The 27,004-nt window shown below is 52.2% G+C and overlaps 1 protein-coding gene across 7 annotated transcripts; it reads left to right on the plus strand.

Annotated features, from left to right (window-relative positions):
* The first annotated feature begins 2,863 nt into the window (after positions 1 to 2,863).
* On the plus strand, positions 2,864 to 26,711 carry KANK4 (KN motif and ankyrin repeat domains 4). 7 transcript variants are annotated; one of them, XM_038144700.1, is made up of 10 exons: positions 2,864 to 3,008; positions 13,952 to 14,030; positions 15,337 to 17,121; positions 18,071 to 18,182; positions 19,457 to 19,678; positions 20,198 to 20,285; positions 20,676 to 20,895; positions 22,261 to 22,403; positions 24,367 to 24,567; positions 25,144 to 26,711. In XM_038144700.1, the coding sequence occupies exons 2-10, from the start codon at positions 14,015 to 14,017 to the stop codon at positions 25,231 to 25,233; spliced, it is 2,877 nt and encodes a 958-aa protein (XP_038000628.1). In that variant the 5' UTR covers positions 2,864 to 3,008; positions 13,952 to 14,014; the 3' UTR covers positions 25,234 to 26,711. The 7 variants fall into 7 exon arrangements, with proteins under 7 accessions (XP_038000628.1, XP_038000631.1, XP_038000633.1 ...); XM_038144703.1 differs by having other exon boundaries at positions 15,340 to 17,121; positions 25,144 to 26,709; XM_038144705.1 differs by lacking the exon at positions 2,864 to 3,008 and adding an exon at positions 6,585 to 6,606 and having other exon boundaries at positions 15,340 to 17,121; positions 25,144 to 26,710.
* The last annotated feature ends 293 nt before the right edge of the window (positions 26,712 to 27,004 follow it).

Below are 27,004 nucleotides of genomic sequence, written 5' to 3' on the forward strand. Positions count from 1 at the left end.
TGCACAGCCAGGGCTGAATGAGCAGCAGGTTGGTTCCTGGAGGCTGTTTCTTCTCCAGGACACAGAGGTTGTATCTACACTCCACAGTTTTTCCTGCCTGCATCCAGCTGGCTGGGATGTGCAGGGAAGCACTGGGTTTGGGGTGTGAAAGGAGATGCACAGTCAAGTTTCATGATAATCATGGCTTGATCCATAAAACCCTCCCAAATGGAGCTGCTCTGTAGGGTTGATGTTTGTATTCCTGCAGCGCCCAAATACTGGCAGAAGCATTTTGCCAGCCAAAAGGGGAAGGCCACAGGCCTGGCAGGTGGATGGGGCAGGCTTTTGGCATTCCCAGACCATACAAGGCAGCTCTGTGAGCACAGTAGAAGCTTGCAGAGAATCTGCAAAAATGGATGTTGGCACAAACGTGACATTCTATAGAACAGTAGTGATTCTGTACTGCCTCTCCAAAGGGGCTCCATCACATCAGCCCCTGCCTGCCCTGGCACTGCAGGCTCTGGACACAACATCAACTCTGTTTTCCTCCCAGCACAGGGCAGGAGCCTCTCCCTGCTCCTGTCTGCTTGCTCTTGGCAGCTGCAGGGCCTCCAGGAGGGTCTAATCCCACCCCTGTAGGGAAACCTTCTTCCCGAGGGAGTCCCTTCCCCATCCAAGCAACCATCCACCCTCCGAGGCATTTGCCAGCCAGCAAAGCCCAGTGCCTCTCTTAAAAAACACACATAAAAGCTAAATCAGGTGAAGAGAGGCTGTAGGAAACCACATTCTTCTTGTTGTTCTTTTCCCCTCTTATATTGACCTTTGAAAAGGAGCCCTTGGGCGGATCTGGCGCGCAGCGTTCCGGGCTGACCTCCCGCCGTGGAATTTCACCTAGTAATTTCTGTGGCACACAGAAATCCTTGGAGGGACTTGTCTGGCTTCAGAAGTAAATCTAAGTGCCTGTGGCTTGACAAATAAACAATCTGAAAGCGCTTAATGACTCACAACCTCGCCTAAGAATAGCTGAACTCTGCAAGATGGAAATTCAGCGCGGGGAGCGCGGCCTCCGACGCTGCCCGAGCGGGGAGCTGGAGGACACAGTGGGAGATGATGGGCAGGGAGAGGCTGTGGCTGCATTCCTGATGTCCCCTCCCAGCTCCTGGCAAGCAGCATCTCAGAGGATTCTTGGATATTCGTGTGTATCAGCCACCTTGGAGCGCTCCCCAAATTCACCTAATCCGCTTTTAAACAAATTATCGGGTTTCGTTTGTGCAGACAGCAAAGTTCTCCTTGTTTATCCCGGATTGTTTGAAAGCACCATTTATTCTCTGGGGTTAAAGAGGGGTCACACAACTTATCCACATCTCTGTATACATTTCCAAGCACCTACAGCTCATGGAAAAGACTCTTTTTCCTCTGGCTGTTGAGCAAGTAGAACTTCAGCGACTGAAAAGGGGAAATGGGTTTGGCTGTTTCCTCAAAAATGGGGTTTTTGGTAGTTGGTGCTTTTCTGAGGCACACTTACAGAAATGTGTGCTGTGAGCTGCCACCACAGCTTCTTACCCCCCACACACCTTCGAGCACTTTAATCTAACCCCAGGGAAAAAAAGAACAAAAACAAGTTCAGCTGAATATCTGTGACCACAAGAGCTTCCTGTCAGTGCCCAAAGTTCCTGCTGCAGAAACCTCGTTGTTGTCACTAGGGCTCAGGGATCATCACGGCTTTGGGATGAGCACAAGGAATGGGTAATGGACGAAGTGCACAGTCCCAGGAGCAGCAGGAGAGGTGCTGTGTCTCCAAGGCCACGGCTGCACATCAAAGTTGGTTTGTTGATCAGGACTGAGAGAAGAAAATAATGTCAGAATCACCCCCCACGTCCACCAGCAAAAAAAAACCCAACCCCAGTACCATGATCCCTCTCTTTTAGGCACTGCCAGAATACCCCAAGCAGCAGAGACAGGGGCTGTCCTGGGAAGCCTGAAGGATCCCACACTTTCCCCTTATTCTCTGATCTGTTGTTAGACTCCTCAGGAAATGTGTTCCTCTCACTCAGCACCTGAGCCCCTCACATGGAAACAAGGGCAGAGCCCCGGCCACTCCTGAACCGGGTAATGGGATATTTTATTCCTCCCTGTTTACCAGGAGCCTGGGCACTGCCAGGAGGACTCTGGAATTGCTGGGTGGTTGGGCAGCAGTCAGAGCCCAGCCCTCAGATCTGCCCCTGTGACCTTCCCAGTCAGAGTTTAAAGGTCTTTGAGTTCTTCTGGAAGGAAGGGGGGGATCCCAGTGGGCCACATCCATCCCCGCTGGATGCTGAGTTCCTGGCCCAGATGGAGATCATTTGCTGCCCCAGCATCCCTGGAACTGCTGCTCTCCCACGCTCTGGAACAGCTGGAGCAGGGCTGGGATTTGCCCCTCTGTCTCAAAGACGAGGAAAATCAAAAGCTTTACCTAGCGCTGAAGGAATTATTTGGCATCACTGAACTGATTTCTGCCTGTCCTCACTTGGTGCAGCTGGATGAGCACATGGGACGGGGCACATGGGGAAGCTCAAAGCCTTAAACCCAGATTGCCTTTTCTTTGCATTTTCCATGTGATTGCATTGAGGAACAAGGGCCCGAAGTGAACCGGGCGGGGCTGAAGGGCCGAGCCAGAGAACAGCTGGTGCAAAAACAGTTCAACTTCTGCATCCCGAGCCCATCCCCGCTGATTTCCCTTCCTTCCCACCGCTCTTGATCCGCATCTGTGCAAACAGGATGAGCTACAAAAGTATAAATAAAGCGTTCAGCCGAATACAGCGGGCATGAGGGAAAGTTTAAAAAAAATTAATAAAAATCCCAAAAAGCAGCGTTCCGGCCTCCCATACCAGCCGCTCCCCCTGGCTCCCGCTGTCCCGCCTGCAGCCCATTCGGGCCGCCCCCGGCCCCGCTGCCCGGGGGAGGGCACCGGGTCCCGCCCCGCCCCCGGGCCCGCCTCGGCTCCCTCCCGGAGGAGGCAGCGGGAGCGCCGCGCTGGCTCTGCCCGGCAGGTACGGCCGTGCCCGGCGGGAGCCCGGGCACCCGGGGCACTTCGTTCGGGCTCGGGGTCTGGGACTGCCCGGGGGCGCTGCGGGGAGCGCTGGAGGATGCTCGGGGGTGCGCTGGGGGTGCCTCGGAGGGTGCTCCTGGGCTGCGCCGGAGGATGTTCAGAGGGGTGCTTTGGAAGTGCTCAGGGATGCTCCAGGGTGCTCAGGGAATGTGTGGGAGCGCTTTGGAGGGTGCTCCTGGGTTTGCTCCAAGGGTGCTCTTGGGTCTGCTCCAAGGATGCTCCGGGGGTGCTCCGGGGGTGCTCCAAGGATGCTCCGGGGGTGCTCCAAGGATGCTCCGGGAGTGCTCTGGGGGTGCTCCAAGGGTGCTCCAAGGGTTCTCCTGGGTCTGCTCCAAGGATGCTCCGGGGGTGCTCCGGGGGTGCTCCAAGGATGCTCCGGGGGTGCTCCAAGGATGCTCAGGGGGTGCTCCAAGGATGCTCCGGGGATGCTCAGGGCTCTTGGCCCCTGGCGTGGCTGCCCGGCGGCAGCATCAGCCGTGGCTCACTCGGGACAGGAATGTTTCCAGAGCGCCCCTGGCTCCGGGATGGGGGCACTGAGCGTGGCTGGGCAGCTGCGAGAGGGCAGGAAAGCTCCGAGCCCTGCTGGGACCCCCAGAGGTCACCGTGTGAGGGCTGGGAAGGGCCCCCAGGCCCTGGGCACTGCAGTGGAAGTCCTCAGAGCTGTGTTTAGCCTCAAAGCCGAACCATAAAACCCTGCCTAGCCTTGAAGATGTGGCTCAGCCGAGCCCCAGCGCAGCCTCCAGGCCGAGCGAGGTCTCCCCCCGCTGCCCGCAGCCTCTCCCCGTTTCCTCGCCGGCGTTCCAGCCGCCCGGACGGAGCAGCTCCTGGCACCGTAACTCATTTCTGGCTCTGGCCGGGGCTGTGCCCGGGTTCCCTGTGTCCCGGAGGGGCAGGGAGGGACAGGAGGGAGCGGAGGGACAGGCAGCATCGCCGTTCCGTGAGCGCTGCCGGGGCATTTCGGAGCAGCCCAGCTCTGCCGGGAGCAGGCGTGCCCGGGCAGCTTTGCCCAGCTCCCTGCTGCTGATTTCAGCCGGCCTGAGAGCTCGGGCTGTGCTCCGGAGGAGCCAGGAGCAGGGAGCGCCGAGCTGCTGCAGTGGGTGCACATCACTGAGCTCGCTGGAGAAGAGGCCGGGCGGTCCATGAGGAGGTGGCTGGAGGCAGAAGGTGGGTCGGATAATGTCAGCTGGAAGTTCAGGTCGGTTCAGGATGGAGGAAGTGGTGCTCTGGATGCTCCGGGTGTGATGTGCGCCGTGCAGGGGTGGAAGTGGGTCTGGGCTCTTCAGGGATATCTCATTTTCCTGACAGCTCTGGGATGTGACACCAGCAGGAAGAGCTTCCCTTGTCCAGAGCCACCCCAGATATTAAATATTTCAGCTGTGTTGCCCAAATGAAATTGGTGAACACCCAAAACCATTGCTCATGTAGGGCAAGGGTAGCGACCACAGCCATGTAAAAAAAAAAATAAAAAATCAGCATTTGCCTTTGGACATGTTTTGCAGCCTTCCAGGTGGTTTGTGTTTGGTTTTGGATGGGGTGAATGGGAAAAGCTGATCTCTTAAATGATACCTGAGATGGCAAAGGAGGAGGGGAAACCTGTGACCTCACGTTAATCATAGGTTATTTGTCACTTTGGCTGTAATATTTAAAAGATAAATGCATCTGCTGAAATTACGTTCAGCCTGACGAGCAGGGACCTGGCTGGGGAATCTGGGGTTGAGGAGGGATCAGTGAATGGATTCATTAAAACAGCCCTGGAGCTGGAAGATGAGGTGTCAGGGAGCCTGTTGCTGCTGTGGGCTCTGTCACACTCCTGGTGCAGTTTCCTGGGAATAGGAAAACCCTGGTCACATCCTGCTCCTCTCCAGAAGGTCCTGTTGTGAGGCAGGTTTTACCTCCCAGGTATCATCCCCTCGTGCAATGCTGGGTCTGTCCCATTCTCACATTTCTTTGCCCCCAAGCAGGAATATGACATTGCTTCCCATCAGAGAACCTCTGGCATGGGGACCTTTTGGGAGGGAGAGGTTTTGCTCTCAAAGCATTCCTTGAATCAGGAGTGGTGTTGAGGTCCTGGGACATGGCTGCTGGAGGAACACAGGCTCATTCACCAGCTCGGTGCCAATTCAGGTCCCTCCCTTGGTGGTTTCACAGCTGCCAAATATTTTAAAAGTTGCGTTTTCATCACTGTGTGTTGCAGCCCAACTCATCAGAAAATCTTGGGTCTTTTTAGGGAATCTTTGGGGGCAGCCACAGGGATGAGTGTGGCCCCATTGATGAGGGAAAAAAAAGTCAATATGGAAAGTTATTGTATTTTCCATTTGGTGCCCCACTTGACAGGGGTTATGTGTGACTCTGCCTGGCTCCAGAGCAGCGGGATGCAGATTTTGGTCAATAAAACCCTGAGCCCAGCTCCAGGGGTGTGAAGGATCCCATGGCTTGGGGCAGAAATCCTCACAGTGACAATGCCAGGGGAGAGCAGTGGGGAGGAACTGGCTGCAGGGAGCTCCTGCTTCAGCCCTGTTTATTTTAAACCTCAGGGGAATTCATGTTTTGGGAAGTCTCGAGTCCTGCCCATCCCAGGGTTTAAACAGCACATGAAAAAGAAGGTGGTGTCATTATTAAGATAATACGCCGCCCAAATGGACAATTTGATGGAGTCAGAAATGTGAAATATGGTGAAAAACCTATACAGACACAGAAATCTCTATCTTCAAAGTGAGAATATCTTAAATTAATCTTTGCAGCTGGTTCCTCTGCCCATCAGGGATGAATGTGGTGTGAGCAAGCTGAAACTACACCAGCAATATGTGGCTGAGGCTGGGTCAAAATCCTGGAGGAAAATCCCCATTTCCTAAATGGGTGAGAGGTGGGAAATGCTGCTCCAGGGCTCCCAGCTCCCATTGTCCACACAAATCACCAGCAGAGGAGGAAGGTGGCACATCCTCCCTCTGGGCAGCCCCAGTCAATGAGGAGACTGGTTTCAGGTGGCCTGAAAAAGAAAAGTTCCTGTGTGAAGAGGCTTTTGAACTTGTCAGGAGTGTGATCAATGCGAGTCTCGTTGGCTCGGGTCAGAAATCGATGTGAAATGGCTCCGTGTCTCCGTGGGGGATTGAGGTGGTTGCCCAGGGAGGAGGAGAGAAATGCAGACAATAGGGTTTTCCTAAAAGCACCTAAAATTTCCCATTTTGACCACGTGGGAGTTACTCGGTATCAGTGGCAGCAAAGCTTGACTTGTCCCAAGGTCAAGGAGGTAGAAACCAGAGCTTGGAAGAGACCAGAAGCCATAGCAGGGCTTCACTGTTTTCCCTCAAAACTTGTGGGATTGAGGCAAAGACAGTAAACTTTAGAAACGAGGCGCCTCAGATTTTTGCCTGCCTTCTGACTGGGGAGCACTTTTGTTTCAGGGCTTTGGGTGCTTTTTTGTGCTCACCTGGCTCTGGGAAAGAAGACTTTATGGAAAACACCGCGGTTTTCAAGGCACGGGATAAAATCACAAGAATCCACCAAAGCTTTTGTGAGTCTGTGGCTGGAATGAGCTGAAGGTCAGTCAGAAAAGAGGTTATCAGAGGAGGGGGTGAATGTGATCGTTTTCCCCTCCTGGTAAGCCAGAGAGGAGGGAGAGAGTTTGGATATCTGATACCGCCAGGTCTGACCCGTCTCTAATGGAAATGCTGGCAGGAAGCTCATAACATTTATTAGACAGCAGCGAGCAGCTTTAATAAAATCAGAATCCACACAGCTTTATTACAGACATTGGGAAGGAAAGGGGCCTGAAGTGGCTGTTTAAGCACCAAGGGTTGCACACCCGGGGGCTGCTGAAAGAGATCCTCTCCTTTATGGAGTGGTGCTGGGTTCATTATTCAGCTTCCTTGTGAACCCTCTCGTTCAAACCCCGGGGAGGCCCCACACGCCTCCAGGATGTTTTCCATGTGCACAGCCCCCAGCTCTAGCCCCAGCCGCTCCTCCTCCCCTGCTTTTTTTTTGCAGAGGGGGTGGGAGGCCAGCCTGGACCTCTCCATCATCAGCCACAAGCTGATGGGTTGCAGAGAGAGCTCCCAGCACTCCCAAATTGCTTCCAGCTCCCAGCTCTGCTCTGGAGATGCCCCGGGCAGGCGGTGGCCAAGGGAGTTTCCTCTTGGGATGCAGTAAGGTCCCGTTGTCAACAGCCATGTGCTGAAAGCATGCACTGCCCCAGGATGAAGGCTCTTCAGGTAACCTATGACCTGTTAAGTAGCAGGTTTTGCATCCTAAATCCAGTCCTGCTCTGCCTCAGCACAGAGGGAAGCCTGCCCAGCACGTGTGGTGTGGCTGCAGCTTGGGGTGGATCCAGCTTGGGAACTTTTCCTCCTGGGTGCTGTTGGGTTTGTAGCAGTGGCTCAGGCATTGTCTGGTCCCCCCACTTTAATTTTGGGTCAGCTCAGCTGCCCTTTGCCCCCTCAAGCTGCCCTTCCAAGGGATGCTGTGGGACACAGGGCCACTGGCAGTGGTGATTTTGTGGTGCCAGACACACGTGGGAAGGTGGCTGGTTGGCTCCCAGGATTCAGATCTCATCCAGCAGCAACCCTGTGTGCTCTCACTTTGGAAAACATCATGACAACTCCTTGCAGTGCAAACCGGGACTTTAAACTGCTTTTATTTAACTAGGTATTTATTTAATCCCACAAAGTTTTCAAACCTTTTTTTTTTTTCTCCTGGAGGGAAGCTCCTTCCCGTGGCTGTGCCAGCGGGCAGAGGATCACAGCAGAGATCCCACCCGTGTGCATGTCCCCAGCAGACTGGAAGTGGGTTATTTTTCTTCCTTTGCAGTGAAAACAGAATTGAAAAATCCCTACAACAAATATTCCCCAAGAGGCCATTTTTATTCCTGGTATGTCCATTTGCAGCCGGGTTGTTGTGCAATCCAGACCGCCTGGATGGAGCAGGTTTGGGTGTAACCCTTCGGGTGCCGAGGGCCAGCTCTGTCTGTGGGTCACCCTGGGGTGATCCTGCCTCTCTGCTCAGCCCTGTGAGGCACATCTGGAGTGCTGCATCCAGCTCTGGGCTCCTCAGGACGAGAGGGACGTGGAGCTCCTGAAGTGGAGGCTGTGGAGATGAGGAAGGGCCTGGAGCATCTCTGTGCCCAGGAGAGGCTCAGAGAGTTGGGCCTGGTCAGTCTCAAGAAGAGATGACTCACAAGAGACCCCATCCATGATATAGGTATCCAAAAGGAGGTGTCAGATGGACAAGGATGGACCAGGCTCTGCCCTGTGGTACCCAGCAGTGGGACAAGAGGAATGGGCAGAAAATGATGCCCAGGAAATTCCACCTGAACGTGAGGCAGAACTTCTTCCCTGGGCAGTGACCGAGCCCGGGGCAGATTGTCCAGAGAGGCTGTGCAGTCTCCCTCACTGCAGGTAGTCTGGACACACTCCTGAGTAGGGTGCTCTGGGGTGACCCCACTGGAGCAGGGAGGTGGCCCTGGATGATCTCAGTTGTCCCTCCCAAGCTGAATGGACCCGTGGTGGAGAGGAGAGGTGGTGCAGCCCAAAACCTGCCACCCCACAGGGATTCTTTGTGGGGAGGGGAGGGCAGCAGCCCTGCCAGCATCCAGGGAGGCAGCAGTGGGGCCAGGAGGGGTGGGTGGGATGGCTCTTGAGCCACTTCAGAGCCGTCTGGTTCCTCTCATCCATGGGAGCAGCTGGCAGAGCAAACCCCCCGGCAGCTGCGGTGCCTGACGTGGAGCAGCAGCAGTTTCAGGCCATGGCCTCAGTTCTCATGCTTGGGGGACAATCTTGGTGAGCCCCTTCCCCGCTTCCCACCCTGCAGCAGTCCCTTTGGGCAAAGCTATCAGAGGCTGGATGTAAATCCATCAAGCACCAGCCCGTAATTAATTAATTTGCGTGTTTTGACTCCTTCCCTTCGTAGCTCCCGATTAAAAGCTTATTTAAGGGGTCACAGACTTCCTCAGTTCCAGAGGGATTAAATGTGGGAACAACCGTAGGTCGTATGTGGGTAATTGCAACGAGGAAATGCTCCAAATTAAAGCTTCCTGCTAGGTCTGTCCAGTGGGAAAACCAAACAATTCTTTCAGAATGCCTTTAAAATCAGCATCATGCAGAAATACGTGGATTTTTCCCATCGTGCTGCTTTGCCTGGAGAACACAAGCGGCAGGATGTGCTCAGAAAAGACACACGAGCGTAACTAAAGCAGAGGAATTCAGCAGCAAACGAGCCAGCCTGCTCTGGAGCTGGTTTTGAAGCTCGGGCTCAGTAATTGCTTGTGAAAGCAGAAAGCCACGGCCACCGAGCCGCGGCCCCGCGCGGTGTGGGACGGAGCCGCGTGGGAAAGGCGGCCTTTGGGAAAGGCAGCTTTTGGGAGAGCAATGATTTTTCATCCCTCGGCTGGGAAGTTTAACCCATCCGTGCCTCGGGGAGGGCTGGCAAAAGGACAAACTTCTGGTTCTCTTGTGAGTCCTGATACTCTGCTTCCTGCGAAGGCAAAACTTGTCTGCTTTTCTTCAAAGTTAATGTGTTAAAGTCCCGTTTGGGGGTTGCAGGGAGCTGGAGCAGCGCCAGCAGCTCTGCTCTCACACAGCGACAAGATGTGGTTTTCCTCCCTAGCATGAGATTCGGGTCGTGCTGCTCGTTCAGCCATGGGAAAGGTGCTGGCACTGCTCTGTGATGGGAGTCCCTGGTGAGAGCCCCCAGCAGAGCCCCCAGCTCCCAGGGGATGCCTTCACTTCCCAGGATTTTCTTTCCCAGCCCTGGAAGAGTTTTGCAGCCCTGAAGCCCTCGGCCTTTGCAAGCACGAGGCTGTTGCAAGTTCAGTGCAGAGAGTAAGGGATTTGTCCCTGCTGCCAGCCCGGAGGGGCAGCAATCCAGGATGCCCTAGGGGAATGCCAATGCAGGAGCTCAGGACAGGCTTGGGACGGGCACTCTGCCCATCACTGAGCCACTCTGCCCAAAATCACAGAATCCCAGACTGGTTTGGGTTGGGAGGGACCTTAAAGCCCTTAAATCTCGTTCCACCCCTTGCCATGGGCAGGGACACCTTCCACTATCCCAGGGTGCTCCAAACCCCATCCAGCCTGGCCTTGGGCACTTCCAGGGATCCAGGGGCAGCCACAGCTTCTCCGGGCAGCCTGTTCCACGTGTCTGCTCTGCCAGCTGACCCCTGCCTTGCTCGCTGCCAGCTGGAAGTCTGGATGGATAACCCCAGCGCCAAAGGCTGGAGAGTTTGATACGGAGAGTGCCACTGTCCCCCCCGGGGACACCGGGACACCCCCCGCCCGCGCCGCCCATCCCGTCCGGCATCTCCCGGGGCGCTGCGGATGGATGGACGCGGCGAGAGGGGACAAGGGGCTGTGCCTGCTCCACACGTGGGAAACGCGGCTCCGCCGGAGGATTTGGGGACACGGAGCCCTTGTGCAGCCTGCCCCAGGCTGCCGCCAGCGAGTCGCGGCAGCCGGCTGCGTTTCCTCGGGAGAGGCGCTGGTGGAATTGCTAATGCTCCAGCCCGGAGGTGCAGCATGCGGAGCGCTGCAGCTGCAGCAGCAGGTACAGCAGCAGCGCCGCCGTTAATTATTGACTGTCCCTTCAATGATCAGCCCCGATAAGGCAGCACCCCCCTCGACAGCCCGGGCAGCGCTGGGTGCTCCGCGTTTTCTGGGAAAAAGAACCGTTCCGTGGAAAAGTAACTCGTTCTATGCACCGGGATTGAACTGTCCTCGCAAAGGTCATCCGAGAGCCGTGGGCTGCTCTGTTGGAAAATCAATCCCTCTTTTGTGCTTCTTGGTTTAAACTTGTGTTTGCTTTCTGAGCAAGGTCACAGCTCAGCTGACCAACTTTGTAGCTGCTGGAGCAGGCTGGGGTCCAGCCGCGCCGCGCTCGCTGCTCCCGGCCCTTCGCTGCCGGCTCGGGCGTGGGAGAAGATGCTTTGGAGGGAGGCAAGAGCTGCTGCTCCCCGGGGGGTTTGTGGGTGCCAGCGTGAGCAGGTAACCTGACTGAATGCTTTGCTAACCGGTTTTTCCTTTCACCACGAAGTGCTGGAGCCGCTGCTGCAGTGCAGGAGAACAGACAGGCAGAGCTCAGATCATGTTGTGTGACAGCTAACGAGACTGTGCTAACGTGCTGGTGGGTTATCTTGTTGTTTATGGGCTCAGGGTTAACTGTTTCCCAGTTAAAATTACTAGCAAGACGCTCTGGGAGAATGGATTTTGTGGGTATTTGTGGTATGTGGTTAATTTGTTATTTGAATCTCTGGGGGTGTCATGGTGCTCTCCTTTCTGCTGGCTGGGGTGGATGGGGGAGCTGCTCACATTGCCTGGCAAGTGGCATGGAGTGAAAGAGGGGTTAAATGTGAGTGTAAAGAGCCAGTGCTTGAGTCCAGGCTGGTTAAAAAGACAGTACATTGTCCCTGCAAACGGGCTGCCCCCGGGAATGAAACCACTTTGCTCTGTGCTGTTGCCTTCTCACTATTTGGCTTCTCCGTTTGCATTTCTGTATGTATTTATTCCTGCCTTGAGAAAAACAGCCTAATTCCAGTCTGGATTAATCCTCCCCATGGCCTCTCTGTGTAGCAAAGGTAAGAATCAGCGATGCATGGGGAGAAAAGGAAATGTTCTTCAATTTCATTAAACAGAGAAAACTCAGCAAGTACAGAACCTGGCAGAGGGTCAGCCTAACAGGTTTTAGCAGGATGGAGAGGCACCTAAAACTGTTACCCTGCCTCAAATTATGGACCCTGGCTGTAGGGGTCTGCTACTTCTGGCAGATGACTTCATATTTTAATCTTATTTTTCTTAGGGACAGGCATGGGAGAGCAGCTGTGGGGTCCAAAGAGGCACATTTTTGGCTCTAAGCCATATCCTCCATGCCTGAGCTGGCCCAGAGGGGACAGGAGAACATCAGCAAGCCGTTTGGGTACATTCAGCATCCTTTTACGAGGAGATTTTGAAGTAGATTGGTCAAAGGAGAGTAGTCGTAGTATCAATTTGGGCTGCAGAGCTGGGATCCAGCCAGCTCATAAATGATCCAAATGTAATTATCTAGATATTAAAAACCTTCCTATTCACTGGCTTTTCCCCCCCCACTTTCTGAATAAATGACCTAGAAGAGCGGAGTGTAGCTGGTCAGGCTGGAATTGGCTGCAGTCGGAAAATTAAGGGAAAGAAACAACATTTGAGAAAGAGGCTGGTGTTTGTTTTGGCACGTGCTGTTCTCTGGCAGGAGGAGACAGAAGGAGTTGTCCTTTGTAGAAAGAGTGTGGTTAACTGGAGAGCACTTGAGGAGCTTTCCAGGAGCTCCCAAGGTGCTGGGTGGGCATCAGCGTGACCCTCTGTGACCCTGCTGGAGCTCTGGAGACCTTTGATGTTCTCCTTGGGCTGGGACCTTCCTGGATGCCCATCAAGGCTCTACATTGACCATAAACATGCCCACGTGATTGACAACTGATTGGTTCTTTAAGAGGTTTTGATCTTTCAAAGTATTCCTTATAGAATCATAGAATGGCTTGGGTTGGAAGGGACCTTGAAGATCATCTCATTCCATGGGCAGGAACACCTCCCACCATCCCAGGTTGCTCAGAGCCCTGTCCAGGCTGGCCTTGGACACTTCCAGGGATGTGGCAATGTCCTGTGGTAACAGTACAGCAGGATTTGACTTCATTTTTCAGCTGGTCTTTGGTAAAGGTCAGCTGGAGCCCCTTCCTGGGGAGCTCTGGAGCTGTGGGGAGGTGCTGAAGCCCTCGCTGAGGCAAAGCTCTGCACGCAGAGGATGAGTTCAGACTCTGATGCTGTGATCCATGGGATGGGTGTGAGCTGGGGCTGGCTTTGTGCTGCTGGGTCCTGCCCTGAGAGTGTTGCATAGCTCAGGGATGCACTGGAGAGGAGCAGGGATGGACTTCCAAGCAGCTGTGGGGCCGTCTCTGGCCAGGAACCAAACTAGATACTGTAAGGACAGTCATAAACAAACAACCTACTGTTCGGGAAACTCCCACGTCATCCTCTGTAGCAGAAATTAAAACCAGACCTTCTCACTTGGAGCGTTGTTGTCCTCCTCACACAAGCCAGGGAGCCTCCTGCTGTGGTGTCCAACTGGCCCAACCTCCTTCACCCTTCCCCGCCTCCTCCCTGTGCCTTTCTAAAGGATCTGGAGGTGAGAAGTTTCACCCAGGACCTTTCTTGCTGCTCCCAGCCTTAATTTCTCGTGCTCCAGAAGGGTCTCATCCATGTCCTCGTGATGGGAAGGAGCTGGAAATGTGTTACCATTTCTGGTAACACAGCCCAGAAATGATGTGAGGATCTCAGTGCTGGCTGTGGTAGATCTCCACCTGAAATTGTTCCCTGAGCTGAAAGCAATTTGTCTGGGGTTCAGTGCAATTTGGTGAAGGTTCTTTTTAACAGTAGGGATGTGCTCTGAAGTAATGGCTGTCGTTTGAACCAGAGTCAACATAAATTTTGAATCTTTGCTTGTTATGGATTAAAAAAATAAAAATAAAAAAAAAGGCAAACCAGTCATTTCAGTGTGTAGTTTATATCCCTGTTGTCAGGGAGCTTTTATCATGTTGGATATCTCCAGCTCACAGGAGTCAGTGGAGAGTCCCTGTGCATCCATCTCAAGTCATCCCAAATGTCTGTCTGTCCTCGCTGGCAGTCAAACCCTCTGTAATGCAGGGGATGTTTTAAAGGACCAGCTCCCTGGGAGGTGTCTGTCAAGCACAAGTTGTTGCCTCTGGAAAAGGAGCTATTGATTTTAGCAGCTTCAAAGCCTTGGACGCCACTGGGCTGAAGAAGATGGGAAGTGGGAGGGGGTGGCCTTTGAAGGCTGGTAAGGCTTTAAGGAGAGATGAAGTTCACATGCTGAGCGTGTTATTTTATTAAATTAGAAGTATCCATTTCTTTTTTCCAGGGTGAAGCGACTCCTCAGCCCTTGTCAGAAGATGCTTAAGTGACAGCCCAGTTAGACCCCACCATGGAGAAGACAGAAGGTATAGAGCCTCCAGGATGTTTTTTTGTTCATTTATTTCTTTTTAAAAAACCCCAACCAAGCCCTGGAGTAATTTCCTTACAGAAATGCTGTTAATAACCTGTTCTGTAGAGATGGGGCCAAGAGGTGAAAATTGCATCGTTCATTATCATGCTGATTTCTTAAAAACCACAGCAAAAGCAGGTCCCAGCTCTAGATCAGCACATATTTGTCCTCCCATGCTCTGTGACAGATCCCTGCTCCCACCCTCCAGCTGTGCTCCTGTGCCCTGGGATGACCCCAGTGGTGGCTTCCCTCTGTCCTTCCTCTGACTTCCACGTGCTGCTTCCCACCCAGGCAGCCCCTCAGCATCTCAGGGATGCTCTGTGCTGAGCAGCACCAAAATCTGTTCCCAACTGTCCTGGTCCTCTCCAGCTGTCTCCAGGGTGGAGACAAAGGGGTCAGCCACGGGTGGTGGTGCCTCCTCCTCACTGAGCCCAACTCGTTTGCTCAGAGGTGCAGAGCAGCCCAAACCACAGTGATTTCAGGGACTTGCTGCATAAGGGAAAGTGCAGAAATTTAACTGTTAACCCTCAGGGTGGAAATCTGGGGGCTGTGAATGTTTGCAGGCTGGAGATGGCTGTGTTAAAGTGGGAGACAAGTTGTTTGCCTGTGCTGGCTGGGTGGGCAAACACAGTGACACCCATTTAGTGGTGATTTGCCTCAGTTAGGAGCTGTGCTGGGAGCTGAGCCGGTCACCTTGGGATGAGTGTTCTGCATGGCTGCGGCTCTGAGCAGCAGCCTCTGCCCAGATCTGTCATTTTCAAGGAATAATATGTGACCTGGTGGTTGCAGGTGAAACAAGGCAATGATTTTCCTGCTTGGTGTGCACTGCTTATGCCACTGAAAAGTTTGAACCAAACCAAAACCTTTGAAAAAATGTCATTGTCGTAGATTGATCCCACATACTATTATTGATCTGGATTTATTATCTACCAGGCAGCTCTTTGTGCCTACACAGACACGTAGCTCTGCCTGCAAAACCTGCTGTTTGCTTAATTGCCAATTAGAGCCATGATTTCAGGAGATTTTTGTCTTCCTCAGTGCAACAATTACCTGAGGCACCTCTGGAAAACCAGATCAGAGCTTGGTGCGTGTCACTGGGTCTCTGCACAGCTTCACCACGAGCCTCCACGAAAATGAGCTGCAGCCCCTGCCTGCCCAAAACTGAGATGAAAAGAGAAAAAACATCTCCCCTCTACTCTAAACAGGTTTTTTTCCCCAAAATTCGACCATTTATTCTTTTTTTTCCTGGGGGGATGTTTCAGCAGATGGCCAGCTACCCCAACCCGACGGGGACAGGGAGCAGCCCCGCAGCCTCCCCTACTCCCTGGAGACACCCTACGGCTTCCACTTGGACCTGGACTTCCTGAAGTACGTGGACGACATCGAGAAAGGCAACACCATCCGGAGGGTCCACATCCACCGCCGAGCCAAGCAGCCCAAATTCAGCACCCTGCCGCGAAACTTCAGCCTGCCCGAGAGCGGCTCCCGCGCCTGCTCCGCCGCCGCTGCCAGCAAGAGCTGGACCTCCACCTGCTTCTTCCCGCAGCGAAAGGCATCCCTGGGCGAGGAGCCCCCCCGGGCCGTGCTGCCGGCCGAGGCAGCTCCCGAGGAGCCGAGCTACCGGCGGCGGGCGCTGCTGGCGGAGACGCGGCGGCAGGCGGAGCCGGGCTGGCCGCGGGATGCGCTGCGGGCGCGGCCGCAGCTGCTGCGAGCCTCCAGCATGCCCGAGGCGCTGCCCCCCGGCCACAGCCCCCCGGCGGGACCCCGGAGCCCCCCGCGGCACTGCCACGGCCAGCCCGGCTCCCAGAGCGCCTCCAGCCCCAGCTCGGACGGCAGCGCCTCGGCCCCGCCGCGGGAGATGGAGCGGGACGGCCCCGTGGGGCATCCCGGGGGGGGTCCGGGCCCCCTGCAGCCCCCCTGGCAGAGCCAGCAGCTGCAGGTGCTGGTGGAGAGCGGCGCCGAGGAGGGCGATGCCGCCGATGGCTCCGGCGTGGCCAGGGGCGAGGCAGCGGCTCCGGCTGCCCTCCGGCCGGCAGAGGAGAGCGTGAACCCTGCGGAAAGGGGGCCGAGTGTGAGCGACAGGGATCTGAACGTGCTGAAGGAAGGAGAGGAGAGGAGTGTCCAGGCTGGAGGGGACAAGGAGAGCGGTGCTCCCCAGGCTCCTGACCGTGGAGAGCCCGGCGGGGTCACGGCGCTGAAGCAGCAGGTCGCTGACCTGGAGGAGCAGCTGGCCAGGAAGAAAGAGGAGCTCGAGCAGGTCAGGGCAGTGCTGCAGCAGCAGGATCATGAGATCCAGGAGAAGGAGAAGAGCATCAAGCTGCTGGCCAGCTCCAAAGCTCAGCTGGAAGAGCAGCTGTGGCAGGAGAAGTCCAGAGAGGCTGAGCTGCAGAGGCAGCGGGGCAGCGGGGCCTCGCAGCGCCTGGATGCTGCGGTGAACACGGAGCTCTCCCAGGTGACAGGGCTCAGGCAGGCCCAGGACAAAGGCATCAACGTCAATATCCCGCTCTCCACCAGATCCATCGGCGTCGGCGCCCACAGGGCACAGAGCATCAGCGCCCAGGCCGTGGAGGTGTGCAGGGAGCAGGGGCCGGCAGGTGCTCGAGCAGAGGGACCTTCTGGAGAGGCCAGCACGGAGGCTGGGCTTCCTGCTCCCTGCTTCACCCAGCTGCAGATCCACGAGCACCTCAGCGACGACAACCAGAACCACCAGAACTCCCTCGGCCCAAAGGCGGCCCAGAGCGAGGCGGGCTTTGGAGAAGAGGAACCTCGGGAAGGGCTGCAGGAGGAAGGAGCCCCTGGCCATGAGGACCTCCCGGCTGTTGACCCCATTGGCCAATATGTAAAAAAGATCCAGGAGCTCCTGCAGGAGCAGTGGCTGTGCTTGGAGCACGGGTACCCCGAGCTGGCCAGCGCTATCAAGCAGCCGGCCTCCAAGCTCAGCTCCATCCAGAGCCAATTAGTTAATTCCCTCAACTCCCTGCTCTCTGCCTACTCCTCACAAGGGCCCGTGGATAAGGAGAATTCCAACACGCACTATCAACAGTTGGGTAAATAATATTGGCACAGGCTTCGATGTGTCCGGGCCAAACCTTTTCCCATTTATTCCAGCGTGGAGCAGGGGGGATGTGGTGGAACAGTTGTTGTCAGTCAGATCAGGAATAATCTCGACAAAGCTTGATGAGAAAGGCAGATCTCTGCACGGCAGAAGTTGTGGATCTGACATGGGAAAAAGCAAGCGAAATGATGTAGGAGCTCATAAAGCAGTGGCTCGTTTATACGCAGGATCAGCTTCCAAAAGCTGCCACACTGGTGGCTGTTCCATCAAATAAACATTCTTTTTATTTGGATTGGACATGTCAGTTTGCAAGAACACGAGGCTGGTGCTCATCTGGGGTAAATCAGTGTGGAGTTCTCCAGAACCCAAACCAGTCAAACTAATTGAGCAACCAGGCTGGGAAAAGACCTGTCCCCACTCACAGACCTTCATCTAAAATAATTTTAGCTTATATGAACATGGGAATCCAATGCCTGCTCTCTGGGGGAGGGAGGGAAGGGACTTGCAAATAGATAAGTGACTTATTCCTTAGTAGATAGACTCTGTTCAAAGTCCAATGGAAAAACTTAGCCATGTAGTATTATAGCAGATTTATGTAGGAATTTTCCTATACATTGCTACTGGGTAAAAAAACCCCCACAAACCAAAACAGTATTACAAAAGTAAAATTACTTAAATTCATAGGACAAATACATGATTCCCAGTCACTTCCTTTATATTTCCAGTCACCTGGAGATGTTTGAGACCTGTATTAAAGGTGGCAGGGCAGGTTCAGGTTGTGGCCAGCTGCATCTGTAGTTTTGCAAGACATCAAAAGACTCTCATAAGATGAAGTAAGATGCTTACAATTATGATTTGTAGCTTGTTGCTAGAGGTTGGGAATAAGTATTGCTAATTATGGCACGTCTGCTTAATTAATCTATTATTTTGTATTTTGGTAGAGAACTCTCCAACCACAAGTCTTAAATCCATCATGAAAAAGAAAAGTTGTGGTTTCCATGCAGGAGGCAATGGGACCAAAAAGAATCTCCAGTTTGTTGGGGTAAATGGTGGGTAAGCATCCATTCAGAAGACAAAAACTGCCTTTTAATGTGGAATGTCCTCTGTATCCTGGAGAAGTCATTCTTTCTCGCCCTCTTTTCCCCTCCTGATTAAAAGGCCAGTTGAAATAGAGCCTCTTTTCTCCCTTCTTTAATCCAGCACTGATAACCTGTGAGTAACCCCGTTAAGGAAGGGTGGTGGAGTGTTCAGAGCAGCGGGGACACACTGGGGACTGACTCTGCACACCCTTCTCCTGGGGCTTCATCCAAAACCCAGCAGGGGAAGGTGGGAAGATTCTCTGGGAAGATTCCCTGGGAAGATTCCCACTGACCTTGGTGGGTTTTGAGGAGGCCAGCACTGCCTGGGTGAGCACGCTGCCACTAACCTGCCCCCACGCTCCAGCAAAGCCAACAGCACTTGGTTCAGGGCCTGGGAAAAGACTTTTTTGGTAAATAAGGGATTACCTTGGGATGAAGGAGACTTTAGGTTGCGCTCCCCATTCCAGGTGTGCCCAATATCCAACACTCCTTGGCCTGTGAGCTGAGCAGAGGCACAGCTGCTGCTGAGGTGAACGTGTGCTGGCATGCAGAGTGCAGGGCACGTGTCACTGTCCCTGGGCTGGGCAGACAGCTGTGTGTGCCAGTCTGGTGCTGCTTTCTGCTCACGTCCTGCTCCCCTAGGTTCTGCCAGATGGGCACAACTTGTAGGGACTGGAGGAGTCTTGGTTACTTTGAGGAAAGTTCTGGGGTCCATCAGAGTGAACGTTCTGTTTTGTGGAAGACATTATTAATATTAATGCTTTTAGACAACCAGAGGACAGAGCTCTGCCAGGGCTGCTGGAATGGTGGATTCAGCCCAAAAGACTTCAGCCCGAAAGACTTCAGCCCAAAAGCTGTGCAGACACAGCTTTTGTCTCGTGCTCCTCGAGGCTGCCGATGCCACCAGTCCCTCCTTGCCACGGGGGCCGTGCTGCTGTCACCTTACCACCGTGCCAGCAGCTCCCAGCAGGGAGGCAGCTCGCAGCCCCTGCCCGGGCTGTGTGTGATGGACATCCCTGCAAACCCTGAAGTAACCTTGCCTGCTGCTCATTAACTGCTTCTGTCACACTCCTGCTGCTTGAGGAGCCAAACAAAGACTAACCCCGACTTCGGCTGCGGCTCAGACCTTTTAACTTGCTGCTTGTCACTCTGGGCTTCACCCAAGGCCCGTTGGGGACAATGAGTCTTGGTCAGGCCCCGTGGCTGCGGCTGGGGAAGGAGGGAGTAACCTGTGGTGTCCTCAAATAGCTACGAGACAACGTCGAGTGAAGAAGACACCAGCTCTGAGGACAGCGCGTCGGACGGCGACACCGAGACCGAGGCCGAGGGCAGAGCTGGGGACATGGAGCCCGAGCAGGATGGAAGGGAAAGCAGAGGGCCTTCCTCAGGGGAGAAGCGTGAGGAGGATGATGATGATGAGCAGGAGGCATCAGCAGGAGCAGCACCCTGCTCTCAGCACCAGGCTCACAGGTAACCGGGACAATGGGTGGTGACTGGGCCATGGGACTGCAGGGCTGGGCTGGGGCTTCTGGTGGAACAGCAGTGGTGACCTCTGCAGGCAAGGGAAAAGGCTTTAAAGAGCTAAATATTTTCTGAGTTACTACAGGACCTAATGGGGATTGATTCATGACCCTACACTGAGTCATGTCTGGTGAGTTAGCTCATTTCTCCCCTCTCATGGAAAGTTTTTTGGTAAAGTTCTTTGCAGATTCAGGAATATGATTTTTTTTTTTACCCCACTTCAAGGATTTTTGTAATAGATGAAATTGACCATATAAATCTGTGACTCTGGGCTTAAACCTCTGCTTAAATGTTTAGCTTTGTACCTAAAAGCTGTGTCAAGTCAATGGGACGACTTGTGTCCAATAATTTAAACTCTTAAATGTGTTGAACATATTCCAACCTAATCTGCCCGTGTTCTCCTACTTGGTTCAATACCTCCTGCAAGTCCTGTCCTATGGTGGATTTACAGAAGTCTTTTCCCTTTAGATGCAAACCCTCCGAAGATTTCCTTGCTGCCTGCCAGCTCCTCAGTGAACACCTCCCAGAAATCAGGAGCAGAAGCAATAAGCATCTGGTACAGATATTTCCCAGTCCCGTTTCAGACACGGTTCATGCTCTCTGTTCGCTGTAATGGATGAGATTATCCCCGTGGCACATCGCAGGCTGTGCTCTGGACAGCTTTGTGGGGAGAGGGGTGTGAGGTGACATCTGAGTCAGTTTTACAACAGCCAAAAAGAAAGGAAGAGGGGGGAGGAAAACAAAAAAAAAAAAAAAAAAAAAAAAGAAAGATGGAGGCTTTGTCTGGTTACTCATCCAAGTTACCACAGGAAATTCCTTTCCCCCTCAAGTTGTAGCAGCAATCACAAACCCACAAGCTGAGTGCTGGCTGGGTGGGGCTAGGAGCTGGGGCAGCCACTGCTCGGCAGGGACGGTGACAGTGACAGTGACTCCTTGGTGTTTGCAGCAGCACGTCCTCGGCTCCATCTCCCAGGAGTGGTTCCAGGTGTCCAGCCACAAGGCTTCCAGGCCAGAGGTGGTGGCAGCGTACCTGGAGGTGCTGAGGGACATCCAGCCCCAGCTCCTGGAGACCGTGGTGAACCTGCCTGACAGGAATGGCAACACAGCTCTCCACTACAGCGTGTCCCATTCCAACTTCCAGGTCGCAAAGCTCCTGCTGGACACGGGTAGGAACGGCCACTCTGCTCAGCCAGGGCTTCTGTGGGGCAGGGAGTGGCAATGGCTCTTGCCATGGGCTCGTGGTCCCATGAGGGATGGCTGCACAGGGAACAGGGGGACATGGACACTCCCAGACATGGCGAACACTGAAGGAGGTCCAGGGTCCTCCCAGGGAGCTCAGTCAAGAGCTAAAGGAGGTGGGACAGAGGTGGGGCTGAGGACCAACAGCCACCTACCTGCAAGGCTCCGTCCAGGAGACAAACATGGAGGCAAGGTCCATCCAGGAGAAAAACAGGGGCCCAAGATCCATCCAAAGTACAAGGATGGGGCTGAGGTCCATCCAGGAGACCTGGCTGACCTCCAGACCAGCATCCTCCCCCACAGGTCAGCTCTGGGCCCATGGCTGTAGTCGGGGGTCCCAGCTGAGGCTCCTCAGGGACATGAAGGCTCATCAGTGGCCTCACACATCTCGAGGGCTTTGCAGCCTGACTTTGGGATGGCTCAGGGTTGCTGTATCCAAAGGAATGTCCCTCATGGCCCCAGTCCAGGTGGGATGGGGTGGCTCCCCAGCTTCTTACAGCAGCCAAAGCCACATCATGGCTTGGGGCAGGAGGATCAGACCCCTGAGAGCGTAAGAAACCCCCCAGCCCCGCAGAAGAACTCCCATGTTAAACTATTGAACTTTCAGCTTGTGTTGCAATGAAACAACAAAAATCTCAGCTGAGGCTGTACAGGGCAAAAATGTGCTCGTGCTCTGAGAGAACAGAGGCACTTTGGCCTTTTCTCATGGGCCGGACAATCCATGAAATGTTTGGGAAATGGCAGATTATCATACACATCTATAACCCGATTGTTGCGCAGAGGCGCGGGGAGGGAAGGGTTTGAGGCAGCTGCTTCCTCAGGGCGAGGCTGGACCCGAGCCCTCACCCTCAGTCATGGCTCATTCCTCGTGGAGGAGCTGGAAATGGGCTCTTTGAAGTGAAAAATGAGTGAAACGGGGCCAGGATGTTTTCCAAGCCCGTTGGGTGATGGGCGTCTCTCTGCTGCTCCCTTGCCACGGGAGCCAAAGCAAACAGCCCACAGCTCCAACCAGCATGTGCTTGAGGCATTAATTATCCCCCTTTAATTTCTATTTGTTGTGGTCTTCAAAGTTAATTGAGTTGACCTCAACAGTTGTAATTAACTGTAGCACCAGGGGCCGTTTAATGCTGCGCTCACGAGCCCGGATATTCAAAACAGATAAATCCCCGTCCTGTATCACTATGGAATAACTCCTTTTCCTGGGAATATGAGATGCCATGCGTTGCATGACTCCCTCTTTCCTTTCTGTTCCCTCTGGGTGATCCACCACGGGCTGGATCCATCCCCTGCAGGCAAGTGCTGCCTGGACCTGCAGAACCGTGCTGGCTACACGGCCGTGATGCTGACGCCGCTGGCGGCCCCCGAGACCCGCCAGGACATGGAGGTGGTGATGAGGCTGCTCAAGGAGGGGGATGTCAACCTGAGAGCTGCCCAGGTGTGTGGCAGGAAACAGCTGGGGGAGTCTTTTGGGTTCCTTACCTTCCGTGGCAGCGCCAGGCTGAGGCTCGGCAGCAGGAATGGGGCAGGAGTTGCTGCTTCCTGGATGTTCCAAAGGAAAGCTCAGCTGAGTTGCAGCTCAGTCCCCAGCAGCTCCCTGGGAAGGGGTGTGACATCTGGGGCAAGTGGAGAAACTAAAAAAAAAGGCTGGATATTTTGCAAACAAGTTTTTCTGAGGTAAAAATCAGAAATGCTGCCAGGGAGGAGCAGCGAGGGGTGAACCCCAGGGCGTGGGAGCCCCAGGTTTGCTGGTGAGCTTCATCAAAATCACACATTTTGATTTAGGGATGCGGGTGCCCTCACCCATCTCTGCTCCCAAACTGCTGTAAAAGTCAGTCCAGATCTGAAGAAACTGCCCAGCAGGATTTGGGGAACCCAGGTGTGGGGGCAGCTGGGCAGTTTGGCCATGCTGCTGCAAGGACCAGGGGAGCAGGTGCCTCTCACAACACCTGCAGAGGAGCCCGGGGTGATTTGATAATAACATGCAATAGGGTGCAATACGAACAGGAATTGTTACAGTGTATGGACTATGCAATAATAATAATAATAATATGCAGAGTTGTGACATGAGGTCATGGGACATGGGGTAGTGGTGGGCTTGGCAGTGCTGGGTTAATAAGCACTGACTCGGTGATCTCAGAGAGCTTTGCCAATCTAAATTATTCCATTATTCTATGTATGTAGTAATAATAATAATATTACTACACCAAAAATCTATATATTCTATATCATTATATAATTATAATTCTATAATAGTATATATATAATTATATAAAATTATAATTATATACTACATAACAGTTAGTATATATACAATGCATAATATATATATACAATATATGTACAATATTTTGTATATATATACAATATATACAATGTATTATATAGTATTATTATATATAATATATTGTATAATTATAATATCATAAAATTATATAATATATAATAGATATTATAGAAAAATATATTATAATAATAGTCAAAAATCTATTATATATTATACATCACTATATAATTACATAATACATAATAATTATTAATATATATATAATACATAATATATATAAACACTATATATATACAGTATAGTGTATATATATATACTCTACATATACAATGTATACAATGTCTATATGGTTTTATTATATATCCTATATTGTATAATTATAATATTATAAAATTATATAATATATAATAGATATTATAGACAAAATATATAATAATAATAATAATAGTCCATAAATCTATTATATATTATACATCACTATATAATTATATAACACATAACAATTATTATTAATCTATGCAATACATAATATGTATAAACACTATATATATATATACAATACTGTATTTATATATACTATATATACAATATATACAATTATTATATAGTATCATTACATATCATATATAGTATAATTATAATTATAAAATTATATCATATATAAAATAGAAAAGTATATTATGGAAAAGTATAATATAATATAATATAATATAATATAATATAGTATAATATAATATAATATAATGTAATGTAGTGTAATGTAATATAATATAATGTAATATAATATAATATAATGTAATATAATTAATATAACGTAATGTAATACAATGTAATATAATAGAATGTAATATTATATTATATTATATTATATTATATTATATTATATTATATTATATTATATTATATTATATTATATTATATTATATTATATTATATTATATTATATTATAGTATATTATAGTATATTATATTATAGTATATTATAGTATATTATAGTATATTATAGTATATTATGATAATGATAATAATAATAATAATAATAGTAGTCTCTGAGCGAGCAGGGCTGTGGGAGGAGGTGGGCAGGGAGTGCTCATCCCGTCCTGTGTCCCTGCAGGGCGGGCAGACCGCGCTGATGCTGGGGGTCAGCCACGACAGGGACGACATGGTGCGGGCGCTGCTGGCCTGCCAGGCCGATGTCAACCTGCAGGACGAGGAGGGCAGCACGGCGCTGATGGTGGCCTGTCGCCAGGGCAACGCCGACATCGTGCGGCTGCTGCTGGCGCAGCCCGGCTGCCGGGTCACGCTGACGGACAAGGTGCGGGCACGGCAGCGGAACTCAGCTGGGCTTGCTGCTCCAGGCGGCAGGCCCCCGGGGTGGGTCTGGGGTGAGGAATTGCCGATTGCAGTCCCTTTTCTGAACCAAACCCCTGGCTTTGGTGCTGCTGGGCCGGGCATGGGGTGGCTGTGACAGCCACGGGCTGGGCAGGAGCTAGGGTTACATTTTAGGTGTAACCCTAAAATGAAATCCTGGCGCGTGGAATCGGCTCCAAGACATCAGCAGCAATTTACTCCTCCCCGAGAATGGAGCCTCTGCATGGGGATGTGTGGGATGGGGCTGGGCTGGGAGCGGGTGGAGATTGCTCCTGCTGGGCCACAGGGCTGCGTTTGGAATTCTGGAGCTATTTTCTAATTAAACTATAATTTTATCTGAGACGTGCAGGAGGGCACCGGGGCCGGGCAGAGGCACAGCTGGGCTGAGTTTGGTGTGGTTGGGGCCCAAAGGGGGGTTTGGGATGGTGACTCACTGGAAGGCAGGGAGGAATGGAGGGAGGGAAGGTCTGGGGATGGAGCATTCATTGTGGCATTAATGTGTCACCTCTGTGTCCTGCAGGGCGGGAACTCAGCGCTGTCACTGGCCCGCGGGGACATCGCAGCGCTCCTGCGGGCCCACATCGAGCTCAGCCCGTCCCTCCAGGTGTGACCGAGCCCACACCGAGCTCAGCCCGTCCCTCCAGGTGTGACCGAGCCCACACCGAGCTCAGCCCGTCCCTCCCGGTCCCAGCACGGCAGCTGGGAGCCAGCACTCCTCCCTGAGCAGCGCCGCTGTGGCAGGGCCACGCAGCGGGGTCACAGGGCAGGAACGTCCCTGCACCATCCAAATCATGCTCCCTGTGCCTAATTCTCCTCATTCGTCCCACTCGCAGCCCTGATCTGTGCCACAAACAACTCCAGACTCTCCTCGTCTCTCGTCTCCGCTTCTCCCGGGGTAGATTTGGCAGGTGAGCACCCAAAATAACAGAAAAGCACATTAGAGCAGCAATACTTAGTCTTTTGTAACCTGAGGTTATGGGTGTCCTTTTAATCGACTACTTAACTGTATCTCATTTAACTTGTAAGTTTGTGTCCTAATATTTATTATCAGCTCTCCTGTAAGTAGTGGCAGGCAGCGATTACTCCGTGTATGTAACAACAAACACAAGCTGGATGGATTATGGAAAGCATAAAATCCTATTTATGTTTGCTTCTGCGGGTCTGATGTAAGAATTAAAAATTAATGCTCTAGGAAAATATTTGAGCATGCCAGACCCAAACACGCAGACATTGTTTTGCCTGGCTTTGGCATTACCATATGGCTGTTATTTTTCCCTAATTAAGTTTGAGCTAACGAGGAAGTGCAGCCCACTGACAGGCTCTGCATCACGGTGGGGTGGGGCAGGGCATTCCAAGCCCTGGAAGATCCCAGCAGATTCCCATCCCAGGGTGTGGTGATGCTGTCCAAGAGCTCCGTGGAGTGGCTTTGCTGGCAGATGCCTTTTGGAGCAGCGTTTGCTCCTTGCTTTTCCTCTGCTCAATTGTAATATTCCCAAACTCCTCCTCTAAAGCCAAGCCGTGGTTTAGGTGCTGGAATTGGGTCTCCCCCACCATGGAGCACCCACAGGGTCCAGCATCACCTCAAATCTGGGTTTTTTCTTAAATCCCTTTGCTGACAGAGAGGGAGGCAGGGCTCAGGCCCCACTTTTCCAAGCATCCTTGTTCTGCTGCATCAGGACCCACTGGCTGCTCTCCCTTGGCTTTGGTGGAGCACACCCAGATCTCCCTGATTACCTAATTACTCTTTTTTTCTTTTTTTTTTTTTTTTTTTTTTTGTAAGCAGAAGTAAATTGTGGGCCCCTCTGGTTGTTGTTCAGTCAGTTCACATCCTGACAAAATGTCTCCTGAGCTGCCTTGTGCCCCCGTCCTTGCAGGGAGGGGAGAGCAGCCCTGACCTCTGTTTTCCATGGAAATCTGCCATCTGCTCACTTTGCTTTCCTTTCTTCACATTTTCAGTCCAGGCATTCACTATCTCAAACTTCTATCTGCCTCTTTTTTTTTTTTTTTTTTTTTTTAATCTATAACCCAAAATGCCTCTTTGTGTACAAATAAAATGAATTAAACCTTTCCCTGTGTGTGTTCCTGCCCCCACGGCTGTGGCTTTTCTGGGGTGACTTCCCACACCTGCACAGCACCAAACCAGCCACTTTTGAGGTTTGTCTTCAGATCAGTGACATCCCCCACATCCCCAGAGGGGTCCCTGCACAGATATGACAAGGTGGGATATTTTTTGCAGGAATCCTCCCAGTTTGTGCACAAAAGCCAGCACGGGCATCTCTGCCAGGCCCAGCTGCAAACAGAAAAGCCATAATGCAATTTTTTGACAGTTTTCACCGAGTTTTTTTCCCTGACAGCTCTGGATCCACACTTGCAGAGAGGAA

This window comes from Motacilla alba, chromosome 8 (genome assembly GCF_015832195.1).
Source record: "Motacilla alba alba isolate MOTALB_02 chromosome 8, Motacilla_alba_V1.0_pri, whole genome shotgun sequence".
In the NCBI taxonomy this organism is placed as follows: Eukaryota; Metazoa; Chordata; class Aves; order Passeriformes; family Motacillidae; genus Motacilla; species Motacilla alba.